A 22967-nucleotide genomic window follows, 5' to 3' on the forward strand; every position below is an offset into this window, starting at 1 on the left:
TCCGTACTCCACTACACCCACTGTAAGATCGAGGAAATACCACAGTGAGGTGGTGAGCAGGACTCCTGTTCCCTCCTCCACTGAAAACATTGTAAGATCAAGGTAATAGACCCACAATGAGACAGAAAGCACACTGACATTCCGCAGTCCACTATGCCCATTGTAGGAGCAAGTCAATATACCACAGTGAGCTGGAAAGCACACTGTTTCACCATAATCCATCATGTCCAGCATAAAGCCAAGGGCAATATAACCAGAGGAAGACAGAGCGAGCACACTGGAGTTCCATAATTCACAAAGCTGAGTGTAAGACCAATACAATATCTCTAGAGTGAAACCGACATCACTGTGCCTTTCTGCCGACATCCCGACTTTAACACCTAGAACAGCATACCCAGAGTAAGACGAAGAACACACTACCATTGATACTCTACCACACCCACTGTAAGACCAAGTCAATTTACCTGGAGAGAGACAGACAGCAAACTGCCTTTCCATTATCCACGATGCCCACTCTAGGACCACGGGCGATATACACACAGCGAGACGGAGAGCACTGGGCCATTCCATACTCGACAATTCCTACTCTAGGACTGAGGGTAATACACACAGCGAGAGGGAGAGCACCCTGCCATTCCATAATCTACGATGCCCACTGTAGGAACAAAGTCAATATACACCCAGGGAGAAGGAGAGCGCCCGGCCATGGCCTACTCCATGATACCCACTCTAGGACCAAGGGCTATATACACACAGCAAGAGGGAGAGCAGTCTGTCATTCCATACTCGACAATGCCCACTCTAGGATCGAGGACAATATACACACAACGAGAGGGAGAGCACCTTGCCATGGCATACTCCACCACTCCCATTATAAGACAAGTCAATGTACCCACAGCAAGACGGACAGCACACTGCCATTTCATATACACAGAGCGAGCAGCAGAGCATGCTGCCATTTCATATACACAGAGCGAGCAGCAGAGCACGCTGCCATTTCATATACACAGAGCGAGCAGCAGAGCACGCTGCCATTTCATATACACAGAGCGAGCAGCAGAGCACGCTGCCATTTCATATACACAGAGCGAGCAGCAGAGCACGCTGCCATTTCATATACACAGAGCGAGCAGCAGAGCACGCTGCCATTTCATATACACAGAGCGAGCAGCAGAGCACGCTGCCATTTCATGCTCCGCCAAGTCCACTGGAAGACCGCAAGCAAAGTACCAACAGCAAGATTAAGAGCACCCAAAATGTTTTACAATCCACCATGCCTGCTGAAAGACCAAGTCAATATACCTGGAGCAACACAGAGTGCACCCTGCCATTCCATAGTCCACCAAGCCTGCTGTAAGAAGTAGTCTATACCCCACTGCCTGGTGCAGAGCCAGCAAACAAAAAAATACAACGATGCTCTAGCATCATTTTATTTTTCATTTGCCAGCTTGTGCCTGGAGGGGCGGGGCACGGGAGGATGGAGGAGGAGTGCTGGTGCACTCCCAAAGTGCTCATGTGGGTTTGGCCAGCCGGAGTGGTTTCACAGATCTCGCTTGCTGAGAGAGGAGTTTGTTTGCTCTGACTGAGCCGGAGCTGTCAAAGGTCCAACCAAGTCAGAGCAAATAGCTATGTCCTGGGGGTGGGCACCCTGGGACATAACAGGAGCCAGCCCTGGGGGTAGGTGGTCCCCAGGGCCATGTATAGCTCCAGGAGGGTGTGGGTGGCTCCATCTTTCTCTTAGCATGGGCTGGCTGTGCGAAGGCGTGGTCCCCAGGGCTGTATATGGCCCCCTCCCAGTATTAATTATTATTTAGGCCCTGGGGAGGTGGTGGTCCCTGGGGTCCAGGGGTTCGTGCAGACCCCCACCAAATAATTTTCTTGCCCCGGGGTGTGGTGGTCCCTGGGGCTTTTTAAAAGCTCAGGAGGGGGGTCCGTGCAGCCCCCCTCCATTTTTCAAAACAAAGCCCAGGAAAAGTGGTGGTCCCCTGGGCGCAATGAGCCTTAAGAGGGGGCTCTGTGTGCCCCCTCCTTTTTAAAAAAACTGACCCCAGAACCTGGCCCACCCGGGGGCTCTATTCAAAACAAGCGCTGGAGCCTGTGCTTGTTTTTTTCACATTTTTGCAGCCGATTTGCAGCTCCATCACGTTTCTGCAGCAAACATTTTAAGTGTTTTTTGTCCTGGCTAGGCCCCTTTGGGACCCCATTACCAGACTAAGGGGCAGGGTATTCCTGCTCACTTTTCTTTATTTTTTTAAAACTTTTTTGTGGGACTCGGCCGAAGCAGAGTCCCAAGATGGCAGTCAACACTTCCTTGTTGAAGTGTTGGCAGCCAATCACATTTCAGCATGGGAACTGTTGGATCCTTTGATTTGTTTTTTTTTAATAAGTCAAAAACTACTGAACGAATTTACATCAAATATCAAAAAAGGGTTCTTTCTGGGTCAGGAGCTTCCTTCCTGCCAAATGTGGTGTAATTCTGTCCAGCGGTTAGGGCTATGGTTGTGTCTAAATCTCTAAGGAAATGAGCATGGGGAAAACACGATTTTTGAATCCCCCCCTTTTCTTGCCCCCCGCTTGATGGATAACTCCAAAACTTTCCATGTTCAACAAGAATTACCGGCACACCTTTTATTGGAAAAATCATGAATATTCATCAAACGATGCCACAGATGGCAACGATATAGGCAGATCAAAAAATGCTTTTTCTATGGAAACGTAGGTCTAACTAGAACTATCTACTGACGACTGCCAGTAGGCAGCTAAATATCACCTACTGGCAGTTTACAGTAGGTAGTTATAGTTAGGACAGAGTCTCCATAGGAATAGCATTTTTTGACTTGGCTATAACTTTGGCGTTGTTTGACCGATCTTCATGAAATCTTCCAAAAAAAAGGTCAAAGTAGGTTCTGGTTATCATGGAAAGTTTGGGTGTGATCCGTGCAGTGGGGACCGAGAAATAGGGATGCAAAAAAAGGTGCATTTGTAATGTAGCATTAGCCAGCCTCAGCCAGGTGTTTTATTCTTGTAGGTTTACACAGTTATTGATGTGAACCAGCCTCAACCTAGTGTTTAATGGTTGTTTTGGTTCTACACGATTATTCACACTGGCCAGTCTCAGCCTGGTGTTTTATGGTTGTTTTTGTTCTTAACAGTTATTGACATGGGTCGGTCTCAGCCTGATGTTTTATGGTTGTTTTTTTTTCTTAATAGTTATTGACATGGGTCGACCTCAGCCTGGTGTTTTATGGTTGTTTTTTGTTCTTAACAGTTATTGACATGGGTCGACCTCAGCCTGGTGTTTTATGGTTGTTTTTTGTTCTTAACAGTTATTGACATGGGTCGACCTCAGCCTGGTGTTTTATGGTTGTTTTTTGTTCTTAACAGTTATTGACATGGGTCGACCTCAGCCTGGTGTTTTATGGTTGTTTTTGTTCTTAACAGTTATTGACATGGGTCGGTCTCAGCCTGCTGTTTTATGGTTGTTTTTTTTCTTAACAGTTATTGACATGGGTCGGTCTCAGCCTGGTGTTTTATGGTTGTTTTTTGTTCTTAACAGTTATTGACATGGGTCGGTCTCAGCCTGGTGTTTTATGGTTGTTTTTGTTCTTAACAGTTATTGACATGGGTCGGTCTCAGCCTGGTGTTTTATGGTTGTTTTTTGTTCTTAACAGTTATTGACATGGGTCGGTCTCAGCCTGGTGTTTTATGGTTGTTTTTGTTCTTAACAGTTATTGACATGGGTCGGTCTCAGCCTGGTGTTTTATGGTTGTTTTTTGTTCTTAACAGTTATTGACATGGGTCGGTCTCAGCCTGGTGTTTTATGGTTGTTTTTGTTCTTAACAGTTATTGACATGGGTCGACCTCAGCCTGGTGTTTTATGGTTGTTTTTGTTCTTAACAGTTATTGACATGGGTCGGTCTCAGCCTGGTGTTTTATGGTTGTTTTTTGTTCTTAACAGTTATTGACATGGGTCGGTCTCAGCCTGGTGTTTTATGGTTGTTTTTGTTCTTAACAGTTATTGACATGGGTCGGTCTCAGCCTGGTGTTTTATGGTTGTTTTTGTTCTTAACAGTTATTGACATGGGTCGGTCTCAGCCTGGTGTTTTATGGTTGTTTTTTGTTCTTAACAGTTATTGACATGGGTCGGTCTCAGCCTGGTGTTTTATGGTTGTTTTTGTTCTTAACAGTTATTGACATGGGTCGACCTCAGCCTGGTGTTTTATGGTTGTTTTTGTTCTTAACAGTTATTGGCATGGGCCAGCCTCAGCCTGGTGTTCTATGGTTGTTTTGGTCTTACACAGTTACTGACATGGACCATCCTCAGTCTGGAGTTTTATCTGTTGTTTAAGTTTTACACAGCTGTTAACATGGGCCAGCCTCAGCCTGGTGCTTTTGATTATTTTAGTTTTACATAGATAATGACATGGGCCAGCCTTAGCCTGGTGTTTTATTGTTGTTATAGTTTTACACAGTTATTTACATGGCCCAGCCTCAGCCTGGTGTTTTATCCATTGGTTTTGTTTTAAACAGTTATTTATTGACATGAACCAGCCTCAGCCTGGTCTTTAATGGTAGTTTAAGTTTTACACAGCTATTAACATTGGCCAGCATCAGCCTTTTGTTTTATGGTTGATTTAAATTTACACAGTTACAGACATGGGCCAGCCTTATCCTGGTGTTTTATTGTTGTTATAGTTTTACACAGTTATTGACCTGCATAATATGCTATAGGCCTCCCTCAACAACAGCAGGCGCTAATCGAGGTCCTTTGTAATATGGCGCTTTCCCACTCTAGACTGCTCATCGGGGGGGATTTTAACCTGTGGTTAAATAGGAATTTAGACTCAGGCTATAAGAACCTCCTCCAGTCTTGCGAGCACTTAAACCTGCAACAATGGGTCACAGAGCCAACACACAAGGTAGGACATATATTGGATTTCATTTTCTCCAAGAAACAGGTCATGGGAGCAGTGGACACCCTGCCGGTGGGCTGGTCTGACCACCACCTGATTAAAGTTTGGGTATATAACCCCAGGATGAACATCCCAACTATTAGTGTGGCAAGGAATTATCAACGTAAGGACTGGAAGCGGCTTCTGAAAAAGGCAACAATATCCCCTGTATTTCTCATTAATGGGCTCTTTGATGCAGATAAGCTGGTGCAAGAGAACTATTCGGCCTTTTGTGAACAGATAAATATAAGGCTGGCTCAGACTGCCCCACTAAAAAAAGTTATTAAAAAAAACAGGCAGACCCTCAGCCCCATGGTATAATGAAAAATTAAGAAACCTGAAACAGGGCTGTAAGCAGGCGAGAGGAAGTGGAGAAAGGTATATGCAGATGAGGATAAAACCCCCTGGAAGGCGGTAATAACTACCTATAAAAAATAAATTTTTATAGCTAAAGCAGAGTACTTTGCAGACACCAGCCTGAAAGTGGCAAATAGCGCTAGAAGTATCTTCAAAATAGTTTGTGATATTGCCAACCCGGATTGTTAAAAAAAATACAATACATCCCACTCAAGATCTCTGTGAGAGTCTAGCGACCTTCTATGAGGACAAGATCTGAATAATTATTGACGGACTCAAAAGGGGTACCATGACTAAGTAGGAAGATCAGAATGGCAGGGCTAGGAGATTATTATATGCGAAGAAGAAGAGATGGGCAGGGGCTGAGCTCCCTAGAGCACTTTGAGATACCCTCGGTGGAGGATTTTAACAGAGTAGCTCTAGGTGTTTCCTCAGGATCCCCTATAGACCCACTACCACACAAAATGTGGAAGGAATTGGGCCCAGAACTTTTCCAGATACTCCGGCAGATCTGCAATCAATCTTTGAGCAGCGGGTTAGTGCCGGCTTGCTGGAAACAAGCGATGGTGACACCACTCTCGAAAAAAGCAACGCTTGATCCAGCTCGTCCAAAAAACTATCGACCCATTTCCGTTCTACCCTACCCAGTAAAGATCATAGAGCGTCGGGTTAGTAAGACAGTCTCTCAGTTCTTAGAAACTAACAACAAACTAGAGGATGTGCAATTTGGCTTCCATCCAGGACGTGGAACAGAGACTGTTCTGGTGACCGTGTTGGACGATCTTCGAATGCGAGCACACAGGGGATAATCAGCTATACTGATTTTGCTTGACCTGTCTGCCGCATTTGACACGGCTAACCATGAGGTCCTTCTAGCCAGGCTCGAATAGGTTGGGGTAGAGGGAACAGCACTGAAGTGGTTTCAATCCTACCTATTTAATAGGCAACAGGCAGTGGCCGTCCCCCTTATCCATCTGAGCTTATTAACATCCTGTACGGTGTCCCTCAGGGATCTGCGACCAGCCCAATACTGTTTAATGTTTACATGAGCCCTTTGCCATCATAAGGGCTCACAATATTAATCTTGTGAACTACGCAGATGATACACAGCTTATCCTGTCTAGAGAGGGAGACCAATCCATATCATTGGAAGACTTCCACGCATGTATGCAGGACACTGCACATTGGCTGAGACAGAACTCTTTACAATTTAATGCCGTTAAAACAGAAATCCTATGTTGTGCAGTCGGAAAAGTTCCTCCTTTGCTTCCAATTAATTTTTGGCCCATTCCTACGGCCACCCCACTAGTACCCTCAGAGACAGAGTGTAACCTGGGAGTGAGGTATGACGACAAACTGAGCCTAGAAACTCAAGTGGACACAACAGTCGGGAGTTGTTACTCCCTTATTAGAGTACTCCGGAAGATTCTCCCAATGCTACCAACACAGGCTAGAGCACTGATAGTAAGAAGTATTATCTTGAGCCGGCTGGATTATTGCAATGCCTTGCTGCTGGAGTCTCCAAGGTATTTGATTGAGAGACTCCAGAGAATCCAGACAATGGCGGCTAGGCTAGCCTTAATGAGGCCATGACGCTCATCTGCCTCTCAGACTCTCTCGGAGCTGCATTGGCTCCCAGTATCGCAAAGGATACAATTTAAGTCACTCTGCACTGTGTTTGAAGCTCCGCACGGTGCTGGACCTAAACCAATGCAGAACAAATTTGTATGGTATGTTCCTACCCGGAGCCTTCGTTCTTCCTCTGCCAAATTGGCGAAAGTGCCTAGATTTAGAAGAACAAAATCAGGATGTAGGGCCTTTAGCACCGCAGGGGTGCGGCTCTGGAGCAAACTCCCAACTGATATCAGACAGTAGGAAGACCTACTTCAGTTCAGGAAAAGAATTAAGACATGGCTCTATCCCAGAGCGTGACGCCTATTGTTTTTCCTAGTCCTCTTCTGCCTACATTGCTCACTGCCTATCCATATCATCTGTTGATCAATTGGGCACGCGTATCATAGCGCCAGGGTACCCGTACGGTGATAGTGTGCTTTAGAAGTGTCGATAACATTAACATTATTCACATGGCCCAGCCTCAGCCTGGTGTTTTATTAGTTGTTGTAGTTTTACACAGTTATTTATTGAAATGAACCAGCCTCAGTCTGGTGTTCTATGGTTGTTATAGTTTTACACAGCTATTAACATGGGCCAGCCACACCCTGGTGTTTTATGGTTGTTTTAGTTTTACACAGTTATTGATATGGCCCAGCCTCAGCTGGTGCTTTATCCATTGTTTTAGTTTTACACAGTTATTGACATGGGCAATCCTCAGCCTGGAGTTATACGCGTCATTTTAGTTTTACACAGTTATTGACATAATTTGGCCTTGGCCTGGTGTTTTCTGGTTGTTTTAGTTTTACACAGTTATTGATCTGAGCCATTTTCAGCCTGGTGTTTGTTTTGCCAATGTTGAAATTAGATAGGTCAGATTAGAGGTTTGCTCTTACTTGTTGTTTTAGTTTTATACAGTTAATGACATGGGCCAGCCTCAGCGTGGTGTTTTATCAGTTGTTTTAGTTTTACAGTTATTGATAAATACCAACCTCTGCCTGGTGTTCTATACGTTGTTTTAGTTTTACACAGTTATTGACATGGATCGGCCTCAGCCTGGTGTTTTATCCATTGTTTTAGTTTTACAGAGTTATTGACATGGATTGGCCTCAGCCTGGTGTTTTATCCATTGTTTTAGTTTTACAGAGTTATTGACATGGATCGGCCTCAGCCTGGTGTTTTATCCATTGTTTTAGTTTTACAGAGTTATTGACATGGGCCGGCCTCAGCCTGGTGTTTTATCCATTGTTTTAGCTTTACACAGGTAATGACATGAGCCAGCCTCAGTATGTTGTTTTAGCCAACGTCAGTCTGCTGTTTTATTCGATGTTTTAGTTTTACACAGATAGTGACATAAGCCAGCCCTAGCTTCCTGTTCTATGCATTGTTTTAGTTTTACACAGTTATTGATATGGCCCAGCCTCAGCCTGGTGTTTTATCCATTGTTTGAGTTTTACACAGCTATTGACATGGGCCAACGTCAGTCTGCTGTTTTAGCCAACGTCAGTCTGCTGTTTTATTTGATGTTTTATTTTTACACAGTTATTGATATGGCCCAGCCTCAGCGTGGTGTTTTATTCGTTGTTTTAGCTTTACACAGGTAGTGACACGAGCCAGCCTTAGCTGCCTGTTCTATGCGTTGTTTTAGTTTTACACCATTGTTGATATGGGCCAGCCTCAGCCTGGTTTTCTATGTGTACTTTTAATTTTGTATAAATCCAAAGAATGGGTTACTGTTCCTATGAGGACACGACTAGTGTTCAGAGAAAAGAAAAATAGGGAAAGGAGTTTCTAGGATCTATTATCGCAAAGTGACACAATCACAAATGATGTCTCTTGTTGCCCTCACACATCCCAAGGGATGTCATGCTTCATCATCGGGCGTTGCTCCTTGTAAGGCCAGCGCTGCAATGCCCTACGGGTCCCCCGAAGGGTCTCTTTAGCAGAGATTTTTTTATTTCACATTATGATGAGTGCACGCATGCGAGGGTAGATGTAGCAGACTCGCACACCCGGCAAAAACCCCCGTAATGGTGCAGGCGGTCATGCGATAGCCTATGGAGCCTATTGCACAATATTAATAGGTCGGTAATACCAGTGGCTACTACGAGCTGGCGCCACCCTATACAAAACACAAGGGTGACCGCTCTACCACTTCAATATACAGGGGTTATCTTTTTTTGAATTTCACAACTATAAATAACCGTTTTTGGTCCTGATGAGGCACCAAGGATTCGTTTGACCACTACAAGGGGCGAAACATGTCGACCTTTCAGTTACTAGGGCACATCATTACCCCACCAGTAACAACAACCTTTTTTTCTGACAGGGGAACCAACACATTAAAATATATTTAAGGTATCTCCTAGCCAGTTTTAAATACTCATTCACTCACTCACCTTTACATCCCCTCTTATACAAACTCACACTCTCACTCATCATACGGCGAAATAAAAAGATCTCCGCTAAAAAGACCCTTCGGTGGACCCATAGGGCATTGCAGCACTGGCCCTATGAGGATCAATGCCCAATGATGAAGCATGCCATCATGTCTGTGTTTATTTATCTCAATATCCGGAATGTCACTTCATCTGGCTATTCCCTCCCTTCCCAGCATTCTTTATCTGCTCTAATGAAACCTTCAGAGGCAGGTGGAACAGACATCCCTTGACAAAGCCTTAAAGCAGCTATAACACCAGAGGGACAGAGAAGATCGCCCACATCTGCTGCATTGTAATAGTTCTATCAACGAAAAAAAAAAAACGTCTTTATCATAAATCCCTTATAACTATCACATTTTTACTTTTCACTTTTATTTTACCTATAAAGTTTTACTTGTAATTTTTTAAGTTTTAAAGATATAATATAATAAATGGAAATAGGTCAGTAGGGGATAGGAAAGCAAAAAGGAACAGGAAAAAATGGGATAGGAGAGTCAAAAAGATGTGGGTAAGGGGGGTGGTATGGGAGCATTATCATGTGTAAAAAAAAAAGGCGAAGAAATAAAAAAAATGCAAACAGAAAGAAGGCAGGAGGGTGCAGGGTCAAAAACATTTCAAACATTAGCAGGATTTTTAGAAACAATGTAGAGCTATTTTCTTTGCTAATGCTTTTGTAATGGTGTTCTGCATTGGCAAAAATCGAAAGAATGCATCTTAGCCAATAGCCCATACAGCATCAGCAAAAAATAAATAAAAATGCGATGACGATCATGAGCACATGCGACTGATGCAGTCTCGTGCTTCTGTCATAATGATGTGATAGCTCTGTGTGATGATGCATATGTGTGCATGCGTCACCATGCTTGCAAGTGCATACAGCATGGTGCGGACACCATTGTGTGTTTTTTTTTACCCTTCCAAAATGGCCGTTGTCTATCTTTCACTGGGTAATAAGGGGGAAAGCATCATAGGAGGGAAAGACCAAGAAAATGTATGAGCTCCCAAGGTATGATAAAATTAAAAGAAGCAAGAATTTTCAAAACCAATTTAGGGGTTAATGTGCAACTGCAGTGAGGCAGAAGGGGGGAGCTGAAACAGACATAGCGAGCTATAGTTATAAAGTAATCTGTCATGAATTTCAATGCAAAAAGAGTGGGGGTGAAGAGATACCTGCAAACATCCAATAGCATCAGGTGAGAGTTGAGCCGAGGCATGATTGATAAAGTCTCAAGCTAAAGGCTGAAAGAGAGAAGCTGACGATAGCCAATGGCTGAAGGGGGCGGACCCAAAGCCCACCCTATGTCTCTTGTTAGCACTTGGTCTACTAGACAACTGCACTGCCAAACATCAGACCAAAACTTTCCTAAATGCAAGCAACTGAAGGCAACAAGTCATCCAATCAAAAACCAGTACAGAAGAAATGCTCCAAAGGTGGGACAAATCTAAGAAGAAGATGGGGAAAGAGATAATCAAGACAGGTATCCAATCAAGAGACAGAGGCTGACCCAAACACCAGTGTATGTGCATAGGAGACAGACTGCTAAAACTGTGTGTAGGTGAGACAACCGTAGATGAGATCCATAATGAAAAAGAAGAGTAAAAGATACAAAAATTAAATGCGTAAATGAGAAAAGTACAACAGGGTAAAAAATAGAAGTATTTTAAAAGGAAGAAGAGGCAGAAAGAAGTAAAACATGAAGAAGTAAAACAATTGAAGTGTGGAGTATATTCAACTTATAAATGTGGTGTGCTCAATGTGTAAAGTCTTGACTTACCATCTATGGTGTCAACAATTATGTGAGAAATTGCAATTGTAAACATGGATGGACAGTCTCTTATACAATGTAGGACTTTTGTGAACAACATTGACAATAACACATTATAAATGAACAACTTCAATTATTTTCTGGGTGAGTCCCCAGTGTGTCAGTCCCTCCACTGACACATGGAAAGATGTAGAACTTGAGTCTTTAACTTATATAATGCTCAATATAAGACTTTAAAAACTAACCACTCCACCTAACAATACCAGAGCAAAGTGTTCCCCCCTGCCACTAACATGACCTACACATGGCTACAAGGAACCCAACAACAAAACATCAACCACCCTCCAAATGCGAACAGTGATACCAAGAGTAATACTGCATCCTCATTCCACTTGACTACAGTGAAACCAAGAGCAGAACAGCAACTCTGTCCCCATGTCAACAGTTAAACCAAGGGCAAAACACCCCCTTCTTCCACATGCGGATACCGAAATCAGGAACAAAACAACAACCTCCCACCACATTACTACAGTGAAACCAAGAGCAAAACGTCAGCGTCCCTACACATGCTAAAACTGGAACTAAAAGCAAAACACCAACCTCTGTCCACATGGCCACAGTGAATCTAAGCACAACCCACAAACCTCCAACTTCTACCGTCCCCCAGTGACACCAAGAGCAAAACACCAACCTCTGTCCACATGGCCACAGTGAATCTAAGCACAACCCACAAACCTCCAACTTCTACCGTCCCCCAGTGACACCAAGAGCAAAACACCAACCTCTGTCAATATGGCCACAGTGAATCTAAGCACAACACACACACCTCCAACTTCTATCGTCCCCCACTGACACCAAGAGCAAAACACGAACCTCTGTCCACATGGCCACAGTGAATCTAAGCACAACACACAAACCTCCAACTTCTACCGTCCCCCACTGACACCAAGAGCAAAACACCAACCTCTGTCAATATGGCCACAGTGAATCTAAGCACAACACACACACCTCCAACTTCTACCGTCCCCCAGTGACACCAAGAGCAAAACACCAACCTCTGTCCACATGGCCACAGTGAATCTAAGCACAACACACAAACCTCCCCCTCCATATTCCCCAGTGACACCAAGAGCAAAACACCAACCTCTATCCACATGGCCACAGTGAATCTAAGCACAACACACAAACCTCTCTCCCGAACCATTACCCAGATTAAACCAAGAGCAAAACACCTACCTCTGTTCAAATTGTTATCGTGAATCTAAGCACAACACACAAACCTCCCCCCTCCGCATTGCTACAGTTACTCCACAAATTTGTATGCAAACCAGAGCAACACACCAACTCCCTCGACACACAGTGAAACAAACGACAACATCAACCTCCCACCACATACCTACAGTGAAAGCAAGAGCAAAACACCAACTCCCTCCATATGCCTAGAGAGAATCCAAAAACAAAACACCAACCTCCCACCCCATACCTGCTGTGAACCAAGAGCAAAACTCCACCCTCCCTTCAGATAGTTCCAGTGAATGGAGTCAGTTGTTAATGCCTTCACCTGTATCTTTTGTTATCCACCGGCACAATATCCATGGCTATGTAGTACTGCTGGTGCGGGTCCAGGCCATTGATTTTTACCCTCATTGCTGGGAACATTCTCCTGCAAAGAAAAGAAACAGGAGTAAGGATGTTTGATAAATGCGTGAAGAACCAGCTGGTCACATAATGAATACATAAAACAGAGACTGTTCGGGCAGGGAAACAGAACAGAAATCTGCTCCCAGCTGGCAGGAGCATGTTTAAATCTCCTGCCAGCTGGGAGCAGACAAGCCTTCCCTGCCCACACTGCTGGAGGCACAGAAGGAATGTTTGTTCGTTTGGCGGGAGATTTAAAAATGCTTCCACCATGCGGTAGCAAACACATGTTTCCCTGCCTATGCTGGTGCAGGCAGAGAAACTACTGTGTCCTGGCGGTGGGCTCTCTGGACAGAGAATGGACCCAGCCCAATAAATGAGGTCCCCAGGGCCTTTTATAGGAGCGCTGCACCCCTTCCATTTTTTAATGCATTCAGCCCCAGGGGATGGGATAGCTGGAGCCCAAGAAGGCTCAGGAGGGGGGCCGCTAGCCCCCACCTCTTAAGTATGTAGTTAGGCCCCAGAGAATGGGGTCCCAGGGTACTACAAAGGCTTGGGCCGCACAAACCCCATTCCCTGGCGTGGTGAACCAAAAAATGATGGGTTTAAATTCAGATCTATGGCTGAGGGTGAATGTTAGATTTGTTCAGCATTCCATCCATCGTTTGCTCTTTTTGCTATTACACTGTACAACACTACATTCTATGGCCATCAACTTCATGAACTCCACTGTACTCTACACTTTTAGAGTCTATGCTATTACACTGTACAACACTGTACTCTAAACTATCCACTATATGCCATCCACTGCGTCAGTTCACTCTACAACACTTTACTGTATGTCACTCCACTCTATGCCATTCCACTCTACTCCAATCCACTCTATGCCATTCCACTGTATGCCGCTCCACTCTACCTCACTCCACTCTATGCCACTGCACTGTACGCCATTCCAGTATACACTATTCCACTGTATGGCGCTACAATGTAAAACACTCAAGTCCATTGCACTCCACTGTTCGCCACTATATTGTACGCCAAACCACTCTGCTATTCCATTGTACACAAAGCCACTGTATCACATTCCACTCTATACTACCCCACGCTATACCACTGAACTCTGAACTCTACACCGCTCTACTGTACGGGATTCCTTTGTACGCCACTCCACTGGACTCCACTTCACTCTTTTGCACTACCGTTTGCTCTATCCCACTTCACTCTATGCCACTCCAGTCTATGCCACTCTTCTCTATGCCACTCTTCTCTATGCCACTCTTCTCTATGCCACTCCAGTCTATGCCACTCCAGTCTATGCCACTCTTCTCTATGCCTCTCTTCTCTATGCCACTCTTCTCTATGCCACTCTTCTCTATGCCACTCTTCTCTATGCCACTCTTCTCTATGCCACTCCAGTCTATGCCACTCTTCTCTATGCCACTCTTCTCTATGCCACTCACACTCACTGACTGCTCAGCTGGGAGAGCCACACTGACTGACTGCTCAGCTGTGAGAGCCACACTGACTGACTGCTCAGCTGTGAGAGCCACACTGACTGACCGCTCAGCTGTGAGAGCCACACTGACTGACTGCTCAGCTGTGAGAGCCACACTGACTGACTGCTCAGCTGTGAAAGCCACACTCACTGACTGCTCAGCTGTGAGAGCCACACTCACTGACTGCTCAGCTGTGAGAGCCACACTGACTGACCGCTCAGCTGTGAAAGCCACACTCACTGACTGCTCAGCTGTGAGAGCCACACTGACTGACCGCTCAGCTGGGAGAGCCACACTCACTGACTGCTCAGCTGTGAGAGCCACACTGACTGACTGCTCAGCTGTGAGAGCCACACTGACTGACCGCTCAGCTGGGAGAGCCACACTCAGTGACTGCTCAGCTGTGAGAGCCACACTGACTGACCGCTCAGCTGGGAGAGCCACACTCACTGACTGCTCAGCTGGGAGAGCCACACTGACTGACTGCTCAGCTGGGAGAGCCACACTGACTGACCGCTCAGCTGGGGGATGCTTGTGGGCCAAGCACCCATGTGAATGGCTCGTAGGGAATGGATGCTAAGCCACAAGACACATTAGGACCCATTACTTAGCAAGAGGCTGAGTACTCAGCTGAAGGAGTTGTTGCAACAGCTGAGAGAGCCCCATCAACTATCCGCTCATCTGGGAGATGTAGACATCTTTGTCTTTCTTGAGTAACACCTTTAGTCAATCAACTTTTCACTGAGCAACTACACTGATGCGCATACGTTCTTCCTTTATTGCCAGGTACTTCTTGGGTTTCCGGATGTAGACACCAACTACTGGTCAGCTATGCCCTTCCAGAAGAGCTACCTAGGTGTGAGATCTTTAGTACTGTTTATTTTGGAAATGTTTGACAGTGTTCAAGCAGAGTATACACATTGTAACAAAGCATTATTAGTTAGAGGGGAACATTTCAGACTGAGATTCCTTGCCAAAGGCCAAGGAAAGGGCACATGGACTCCTCCAACACAAGTAAGGGCTGTTCATGGACAACATGAGACGTGGACACAAGGACACCAGCTTGTGTCTCTTCATTGAACGCTGCTTCTGTTGTTCAGAAAGGGTATGTGGGTGGTGACTGTCTATTACACTCGACAATGCCCACTAACATACGGTAATAATGTTACAATTGTCCCTATTGTTCACTGCCACTATCTTGTTTATTTTTATGATAGTTACAATTCATAACAAGTGCCCTATGATAGGGTTTAATACATTTTCAAAATATATCCTAGCTTTCCAGTATTCTTGAGAGTCTATAGTCTTGATGAAAGAAAGTTTTGGTTCCAATAACTCTGCCTGTACGGTCTCACAGGACTGATAGTTCACTAGAATGCATCTCACTCGAGTCATTCTAAGTGGATGGCAGGGGATCGCAGTCCACTGACTTCTCTGTCTCGTGCTGGGACATTGACTAAGTCTTTAGTGCCAGGGGGTCTGGGAAGGAATTTCCTAGACCCCCTGGCACTAAAGACTTAGTGTCATGTTCTACTGAGAAATCTAAAAAATGTGTCAATGGTTACTGACCACTCAGCTAAGAGACCCCTTTTGGAATACAACTGAGATGGAACACTCACTGGCAGAGATCCCTCAGCGGACAGAACTGTTTATGGTGAGCACTCAGCAGGGAGATGTGCAGAGAATGACCCCTCATCCTGAAGACACACGCATACTGCTTTGTTCAATGAGTAGTGAGGAATCATTTGGAGGACTCACAGCAATTGAGAACTCAACTCAAGCACCCAGCATTTGTTGGCATTAAACTGTGAAAGCCCGTGCGATCAGCAAGTTGGATGGGAGACCTCTCGGGGCCACACACCAGGCCAGGAGACCTACAAGGAGCAAACGTTCTGCTTGGAGACTCATCGGTAAAGGCCACTTAATAAGAGAGTCAAAGGTCCCCATGAAGTACCTGCAGTTGGAGACACTTCAGGGCCACAAACACAGTGTGTAGGCCCACCTGGGGTCACAACAAAACTAAAAGACATGAAGAGAGCAATCATTGAACGTGGAGGCTGCTGCAGGTCCAGACTCCCAAAGACTCACCACTTATTTCAAGGACCTGTTAAAATCAGCCAATCAGCTAAGAAACCCGTTGGGCTCATCAGTGGGCGACCAATGGGAGAACATTGGGCAGCACCTAATCAGCTACGTGCTCCCCTCCCACTCTTTTTGGAGACTCCACCTGCTTCAACACCCTCCACATTCTCCAAAAGGCCTTCAAATGGATCCCCCCGAATCAAGGAAGACAGTCACCCACGCACTCATAACCAGCAGACTGGACTACGGGATTAACAAGTCTCTACACCACAGCCAGACTCATCCTCGGCATCCCGCCACACGAACACATCACCCAGAACCTGTGCAACCTCTACCGGCTCCCCATCGAGAAAAAAGTAACCTTCAAGATATTCACCCATGCCTACAAATGCCACAACAACACTGGACCCCAATACCTCAATGAAAGAATCTCCTTCCACACATCAAAGAGGAACCTCCGATCTGCCGACCTCGCCCTCACCCAACCCCAGCGCATCCACAGAGCAGGAACGGGCGGAAGAACGTTCTCCTACACCACGGCCTAGACCTGGAACAAGTTACCAATCAACACCCCACCCTGCACATCTTCAGGAAGACCCTCAAGACCTGGCTCTTCGACTGAGCAGAGTTGCACCCGCCTCCCCCCCAGCGTCTTGAGACCCTCACGGGTGAGTAGAGCGCTTATAATTCCCCAAATTGATTGATTGATTGACCCGCAGAGCCTGGCCAGTCATCTGGGAAACTGATTTCAAGTCACCACTAAGGTGACCTGTTGAGGGCGAACATTGCTAACAAAAATGTTACCTGACACAAATATTGTGTCCTAATGATTTTATTCCCGGGCTCCTGATATACCTCCGTAAGAAAATGGTTGTCCAGAGAGGTTCATTTTTGATGTGTGTTTTTAGATCACTGGAGAATTAATTTAGCTTGGGTAGACTTTGTTGGTCCAGTCCCAATGTTTCTGGACAACATTTTTTGAAAATGGTGGATGTATTGCAGTGATGATGTAATTTTTCAGGAACCATGAGACCTGTATACTTCATTTTGGCGTCAAAACATAGGTTTTTTGGGTCAAGTAGTCTTATAGAGATAGAATATAACTCTTCTGAGCACCTTTCCGGCTATTATCCAAACATAATAGAGGAAGAAGAGACATATGTAGGAATGAAAGAAATAATAATGGTTTCTAATCATTTTATGTGTACAACAAACACTGTTTATGATCGGAATATGTAAAAAAAATGTTTATTACTCCTGTTTTAGACCCATTTTCATAGTTCACTTTATTTGTTCAACAATCACTCATGGTGCATTTGCAGAATGTTGAACATTTGAGAAGAGCGTATCGACAAGGACGTCTTTTTGTAGCACAGGTTTTGCAAGTAGATGCACGTGTAAGTTCTATGGATAGAGGCTTTAGAAATTTCGTAAGTTTTAGCACCCCATCAATATCTTCCCAACCAAATTCACACAGATCATTCTCTACATAAGCATGATCCAAAATCATTTCTGATCGAGTAGAACGCTCTTTTAATGCGTCCACGCACGGAATATGACGTTGGTGGAAGGCCACTTAGCTGGACTGATCTCTTGAACTCACTGTGCCGAAGATCGTCAAACGTGTGACAGTCAGAACTCATTTTCCACACATGCACAAGGTATTTTCTACGTCTTTAATTTAACATTCTTCTTCTGTTTTAGCAAATCCTTTTAGAAACTTCACAGGTTCAGCAGTAAAAGCTCCATACTTTGTTCCAATTTTGCTCATAGAGTCATCACCCGTAAGAATATCTGCCTTGATAAGAACACTGGGCATCTCTGGGTCAAGTTTCTTGCACAGAATATGAAGCTGGATTAAGTGTATTTGCTCCAGTGTTCCATAACGTATCCGTAACTCTGACAATCCTTGACTTATAAACATTGCAACAAGTCTAAGTACCAATTCTAAGTAGCACATCTAACGTAACATCTGTGTCATTTGACAGTACGATGACTCGATTGGAACCATTTTGAACAGCCCACTCAACATGTGACAAAACACGAAGGTCAGTTTCCTTCAATTTTCTGTTGAGTTTTTTAACAAGATGGCCCCTAGCTTTTGAATATATGTGCAGTCCGTGCAATGTGCACACTGACTTTGATATCTGTAGAACAGTCTGAACGACCTCTCCAACATTTTGCATGGATGAAATCTTGACCATTTGCAATAATGACACATAGTTCACAAAAACAGTTGTTTTCAATTAGGACAACATTTTCAATTGAAATTCTTTAGGTGAATATTTTTTTTAGCTCTTGTGGGAGTTTGCGCTTCACTGGTTTGGTTGCAGCGTCTCCATCAAATAATGCGTTTATTGGAAGAAGATCATGCGACAGAACATCCTTGATAAATTCATCCCTTTTATTTTGCTAAATCCATCTCTCTATGTGCTTGCAAAAGTTGTTTTTTGTAACCTGTTTTGTGGTGGCTGGTTGGACAAAACGTTTACTATGGCAATTAGAGCATGGAAGTTTCGCTTTAGTGATTCTGTCAAACAGCTTTTTTTCTTTCATTACAAACCTCTCCTGCTTCGGTTCTGCGAATAGTTTTGATCCATGTTGCAGGACATCTTGTAGACGTTATCCACATATTGTTTTGTCAATACGTTGTGTAGTGGCACAGGCTCAGTCATTTCAAAGGAGTTTCCTTGCCTCTGCATGAAATGAAGATGGCTGTCAACATGTTTATTAAAGTGTTCCCTTCTCTTTCCCACAGGTTTGTGGTGAGGAAGAGTTTCACGATGATTAATTATTTTGAATTTGTCATCTCTCTGAAAACATTGCAAATAGAAAGAAGTTCATGGTAAACTAGCTGCCATGTAGTAACATATTCACTTTTACGTGCCTGATCAACAATTCACTTCGAGCTTTTCTGTGATCTCGGGATCATCCGTTCTAGTTCAATATCTGGATCCAGAGCATGGAATCTTCCCTCTCCGTCTTAGTTTTCTGTAAAGGTATGCTTCTTCCACCTTTAGCTTCTTCACTCTTTCCAAATACCAGGACCCATATCTCCGGTAGTTTATGCTCCCAATCGCCTTCCTGATCAGCATGTACCAAGTCTTTGACTAGAGCTATCATGTGTAAAACAGTTCCCCAGGACTTGCAAAGTTCTGATTTTTCTACACATTCTTTTACAAACTCTATGAACTGGGCTTTCTGATTCTAAACTGAGTTTATTGAACACTGCCTGGCTTTGCATTAAGTCTTTTGAATGAAATGAAACTAGTGCCGTGTTCACTTCTGAGATAAGAAATGAAAAACCTAATTTGTCATTCTTGTTTCAGAAAGCATTCCAACACGATGTTTCTATACCCTCAGAAATGATGAGCTTACTTTGCAACAGACAAACATAATGTGTTATATAATCTCCTACACCGACGACACTCAACTGATCCTCTCCCTCACCAAGGACCCCATCACCGCCAAAGCCAACCTCCACGAAGGAATGAAGGTCGTTGCCGAATGGATGAAGAACAGCCATCTGAAGCTGAACTCAGACAAGACGGAGGTCCTCATCCTCGGACCCACCCCCTCCGCCTGGGATGACTCCTGGTGACCAGCCACACTCGGAGCCGCCCCGACACCCTCCGACCACGCACGCAACCTGGAAATCATCCTCGACTTAATGCTCTCCATGAGCAAGCAAGTCAACGCCGTCTCCTCCTCCTGCTTCAACACTCTCCGCATGCTCCGCAAGCTCTACAGATGGATCCCGACAGAAACAAGTAAGACAGTCACCCAGGCCCTCGTCAGCAGCAGACTCGACTACGGAAATGCCCTCTACGCGGGGGCCCCGACCAAGCTCATCAAACAGCTACAACGCATCCAAAACGCCTCGGCATGACTGATCCGTGCCACGCCACGGCCACATCACCCCCCACCTGAGGGACCTGCACTGGCTCCCCTTCAGCAAGAGGATATCCTTCAAGCTCATCCACGCACACAAGGCACTCCACAAGACCGGCCCTGCCTACCTCAACAGACGACTCTCCTTCTACATCCCCAACCGCCAGCTACACTCCACCGACCTCTCACTAGCCACCGTCCCACGCATCCGAAGAACTATCACCAGCAGGTGATCCTTCTCCCACCTCGCCGCCAAAACATGGAACACCCTCCCACTGAGCCTATGACAGACCCAAGACCTGCTGACCTTCAGGAGAACACTCAAGACCTGGCTGTTCGATCAGTAGGTTCCCCCCCCCCCAGCGCCTTGAGACCCTCGCGGGTATCTAGTGCGCTTTACAAATGACCGATTGATTGATTGATTGATGGATTGTTTCCACTCAAAACTTACTGCACAGTTTTGCTTCCAAATATTTCAGCCTTAATAAGTGCATCGTCTATGCCACATCCATTGAGATAACTTCCTGCACACCGCAACACAACTTTTGTTATGTGGAAAACTCCCATCATTGGCTAAAGATCATCAAATTCTACTGGATTGCTCACAGAAATGTCAGCTACAAAACAGAAAACACATTTAGCACAGAAAATTGGAGGGATAGGCTGGTCTTTAAGTTGAGCACGAACTTTTTGGTAATTTTAGGAGCCGTGTATTCTGTGGTGTAGCTTGTGACTGGAGATATTATTACAGGTAAAAACGCAACCTTCTTTGATGGGATGGTGTTGTGGGAGTTCAGAGCATGAATTTCAGGCCATGGAGGAACTGGCTTTTTCTTAATCCGTCAGTGCGCACCGAATAAGCGACATGATAAATTCAGCTAAATCATCTTTGCGGAACGCTGCATCGGATGGAAGACCCATGCCCCCAGCCACGCTGAAACTCTCTGGTAGACTGGCATCATGTTGGCACGGCAGTTGGGTTATAAGTTTGCAGCTTTGTTTGTTTATGCCTACAGCTGCCACAGCTTGTTTTCCAGCAGCTACGTCATAGGTACAGTCTTGAAAACACACCATGGCAGTGTCATGCGTGCTGGATGGTCCAGACAAAGAAGAGCTGTCTTCAAAAGCAAAATTATCAAGAGCAGCAATTGTAAATCCTTTCCTGGTGAAGTGACTTGGAAGTGGTGTGCCGTCGGATTCACAAGATTTCACAGCATGAATTGCTGCTAATGAGTTCCTGCTCCGTACAATATCTTTATAACTTGTTGATGCACCAGACCGGCTCATTGAAGTGATTAGCTCTATACTTTGGCCTTGTCATAGATTGCAGTCATCGGGAGTAGCAGATCTTTCTTTTAGCCGTGATGTCATTCATAACAGAGAGCACAATGGAAAAGACAGCACATTTGCACGGCATAAGCATGTCGGGTCATGGGATGGTCTCCCACTTCTACGCTTATATCTTCAAAGTCATCATCAATGTTGTCGGCTACTGTTCGGAACTCAAGAACTTTAGTTTGGAACAGTTTTACTTTGCTCATATTAAACAATGATGTAAATAATGTTAAGATAACATCAGGCATTCATGTTGACTCCCATGATTTGTGGAGCTCACGCGTGTCATTGAGTCAAAAATCTAAATCTCACAGGCCATTTCTTAAAACGCTTCCTGCTGATTTTACTGCATCCTCTCATCTTAGTTGGCAGCAGGAACTTCAGGAGTGAAATCAGCTGAGAACACCATAAGTGTCTCGATCGTTTTGTTAGACTGACAACAATGAATTCTGTTATTGTGCATTCTCACCAGAAAAATCTTCATTTCATTATTATGAATCAATAGAGTTTCATCAATGTTGACCATTATTTCTACGATCTCACTGAGTGTGAAACCGTAACGAGCACTCAAGAACGGCTTTAAAACTTAATTTGCTTTTTCAAAGAGTGCAAACTTAACTGAAGGCTGGCGGTTACGTTGCTGCTGGGAGCTCACTGTACATTCATATTTCAAAAGTATGCAGGCATGCAGTTTGGGTCCGCTGCAAACACATGCACCTCGCTGTTAAGATCAGCTACTCGGCCGGAAACTTCATCTTGGAAGAAACTAGGTGCAGATAAAAGCAGGTTTGCCCGTTGAGACTCGCACACTCTGTAGTTTGTTCTTTCATCCATCCCTTTGGCCCCTGTTATGGCTAAACAACAGATAACACATTGAAGATTCTCTGCTTCCTGGTCAGTTGTTAGAGGGAACGAGGGGCAGCCATCGATCTTCTAAGTGGAAGGGCATTGGGTTTGGTTGTCGTCGCTTTCTCAGAAGACTCGCATTCTTGTTCTGATTCACTGGTTTCTGCTATTTTTGATACATTTTTCCAGGCTTGATTCCACTGTATATCACTTGTAGAGCTTGTTGTTACAATGATGAATATTTGATCACCTTCACCCATCAGTTTAAATCGTTTGTGAACTTTGCCTTGCTGTATTTCTGCAGCATCTCAAACTCTCTTCTGTCCAGCTGGAGTTGATTTTAGCTTTTCTTTCGGAGTAGTTAGGCATATGGCACATTTTGCTTTGTTGAAGGAATCCTCATATTTTGTAGCTAGAAACCATCTGTCAGCAGGTAAAGATACTCTGATACCACCGGCTTCGCTCATGTTTACCAATTTGAATCAACCGAAAGCCTGAAACACAAACAATGTTGAAATGAATTACCGATATGACGGCTAAAACACATCGTTA

The 22967-nt window shown here is 44.7% G+C and overlaps 1 protein-coding gene across 1 annotated transcript in view; it reads right to left on the reverse strand.

Moving 5' to 3' along the window:
* Positions 1 to 22967, reverse strand: part of TBX15 (T-box transcription factor 15) — a 283475-nt gene that overhangs the window by 67789 nt on the left and 192719 nt on the right. The window contains exon 3 of the mRNA XM_085620709.1: positions 12689 to 12790. Coding sequence (XP_085476835.1) covers positions 12689 to 12790 — 102 coding nt within the window. The remainder of the gene's footprint in view (positions 1 to 12688; positions 12791 to 22967) is intronic.

The sequence above is a fragment of the Triturus cristatus genome, chromosome 8 (assembly GCF_964204655.1).
Source record: "Triturus cristatus chromosome 8, aTriCri1.1, whole genome shotgun sequence".
NCBI classification, from domain to species: Eukaryota; Metazoa; Chordata; class Amphibia; order Caudata; family Salamandridae; genus Triturus; species Triturus cristatus.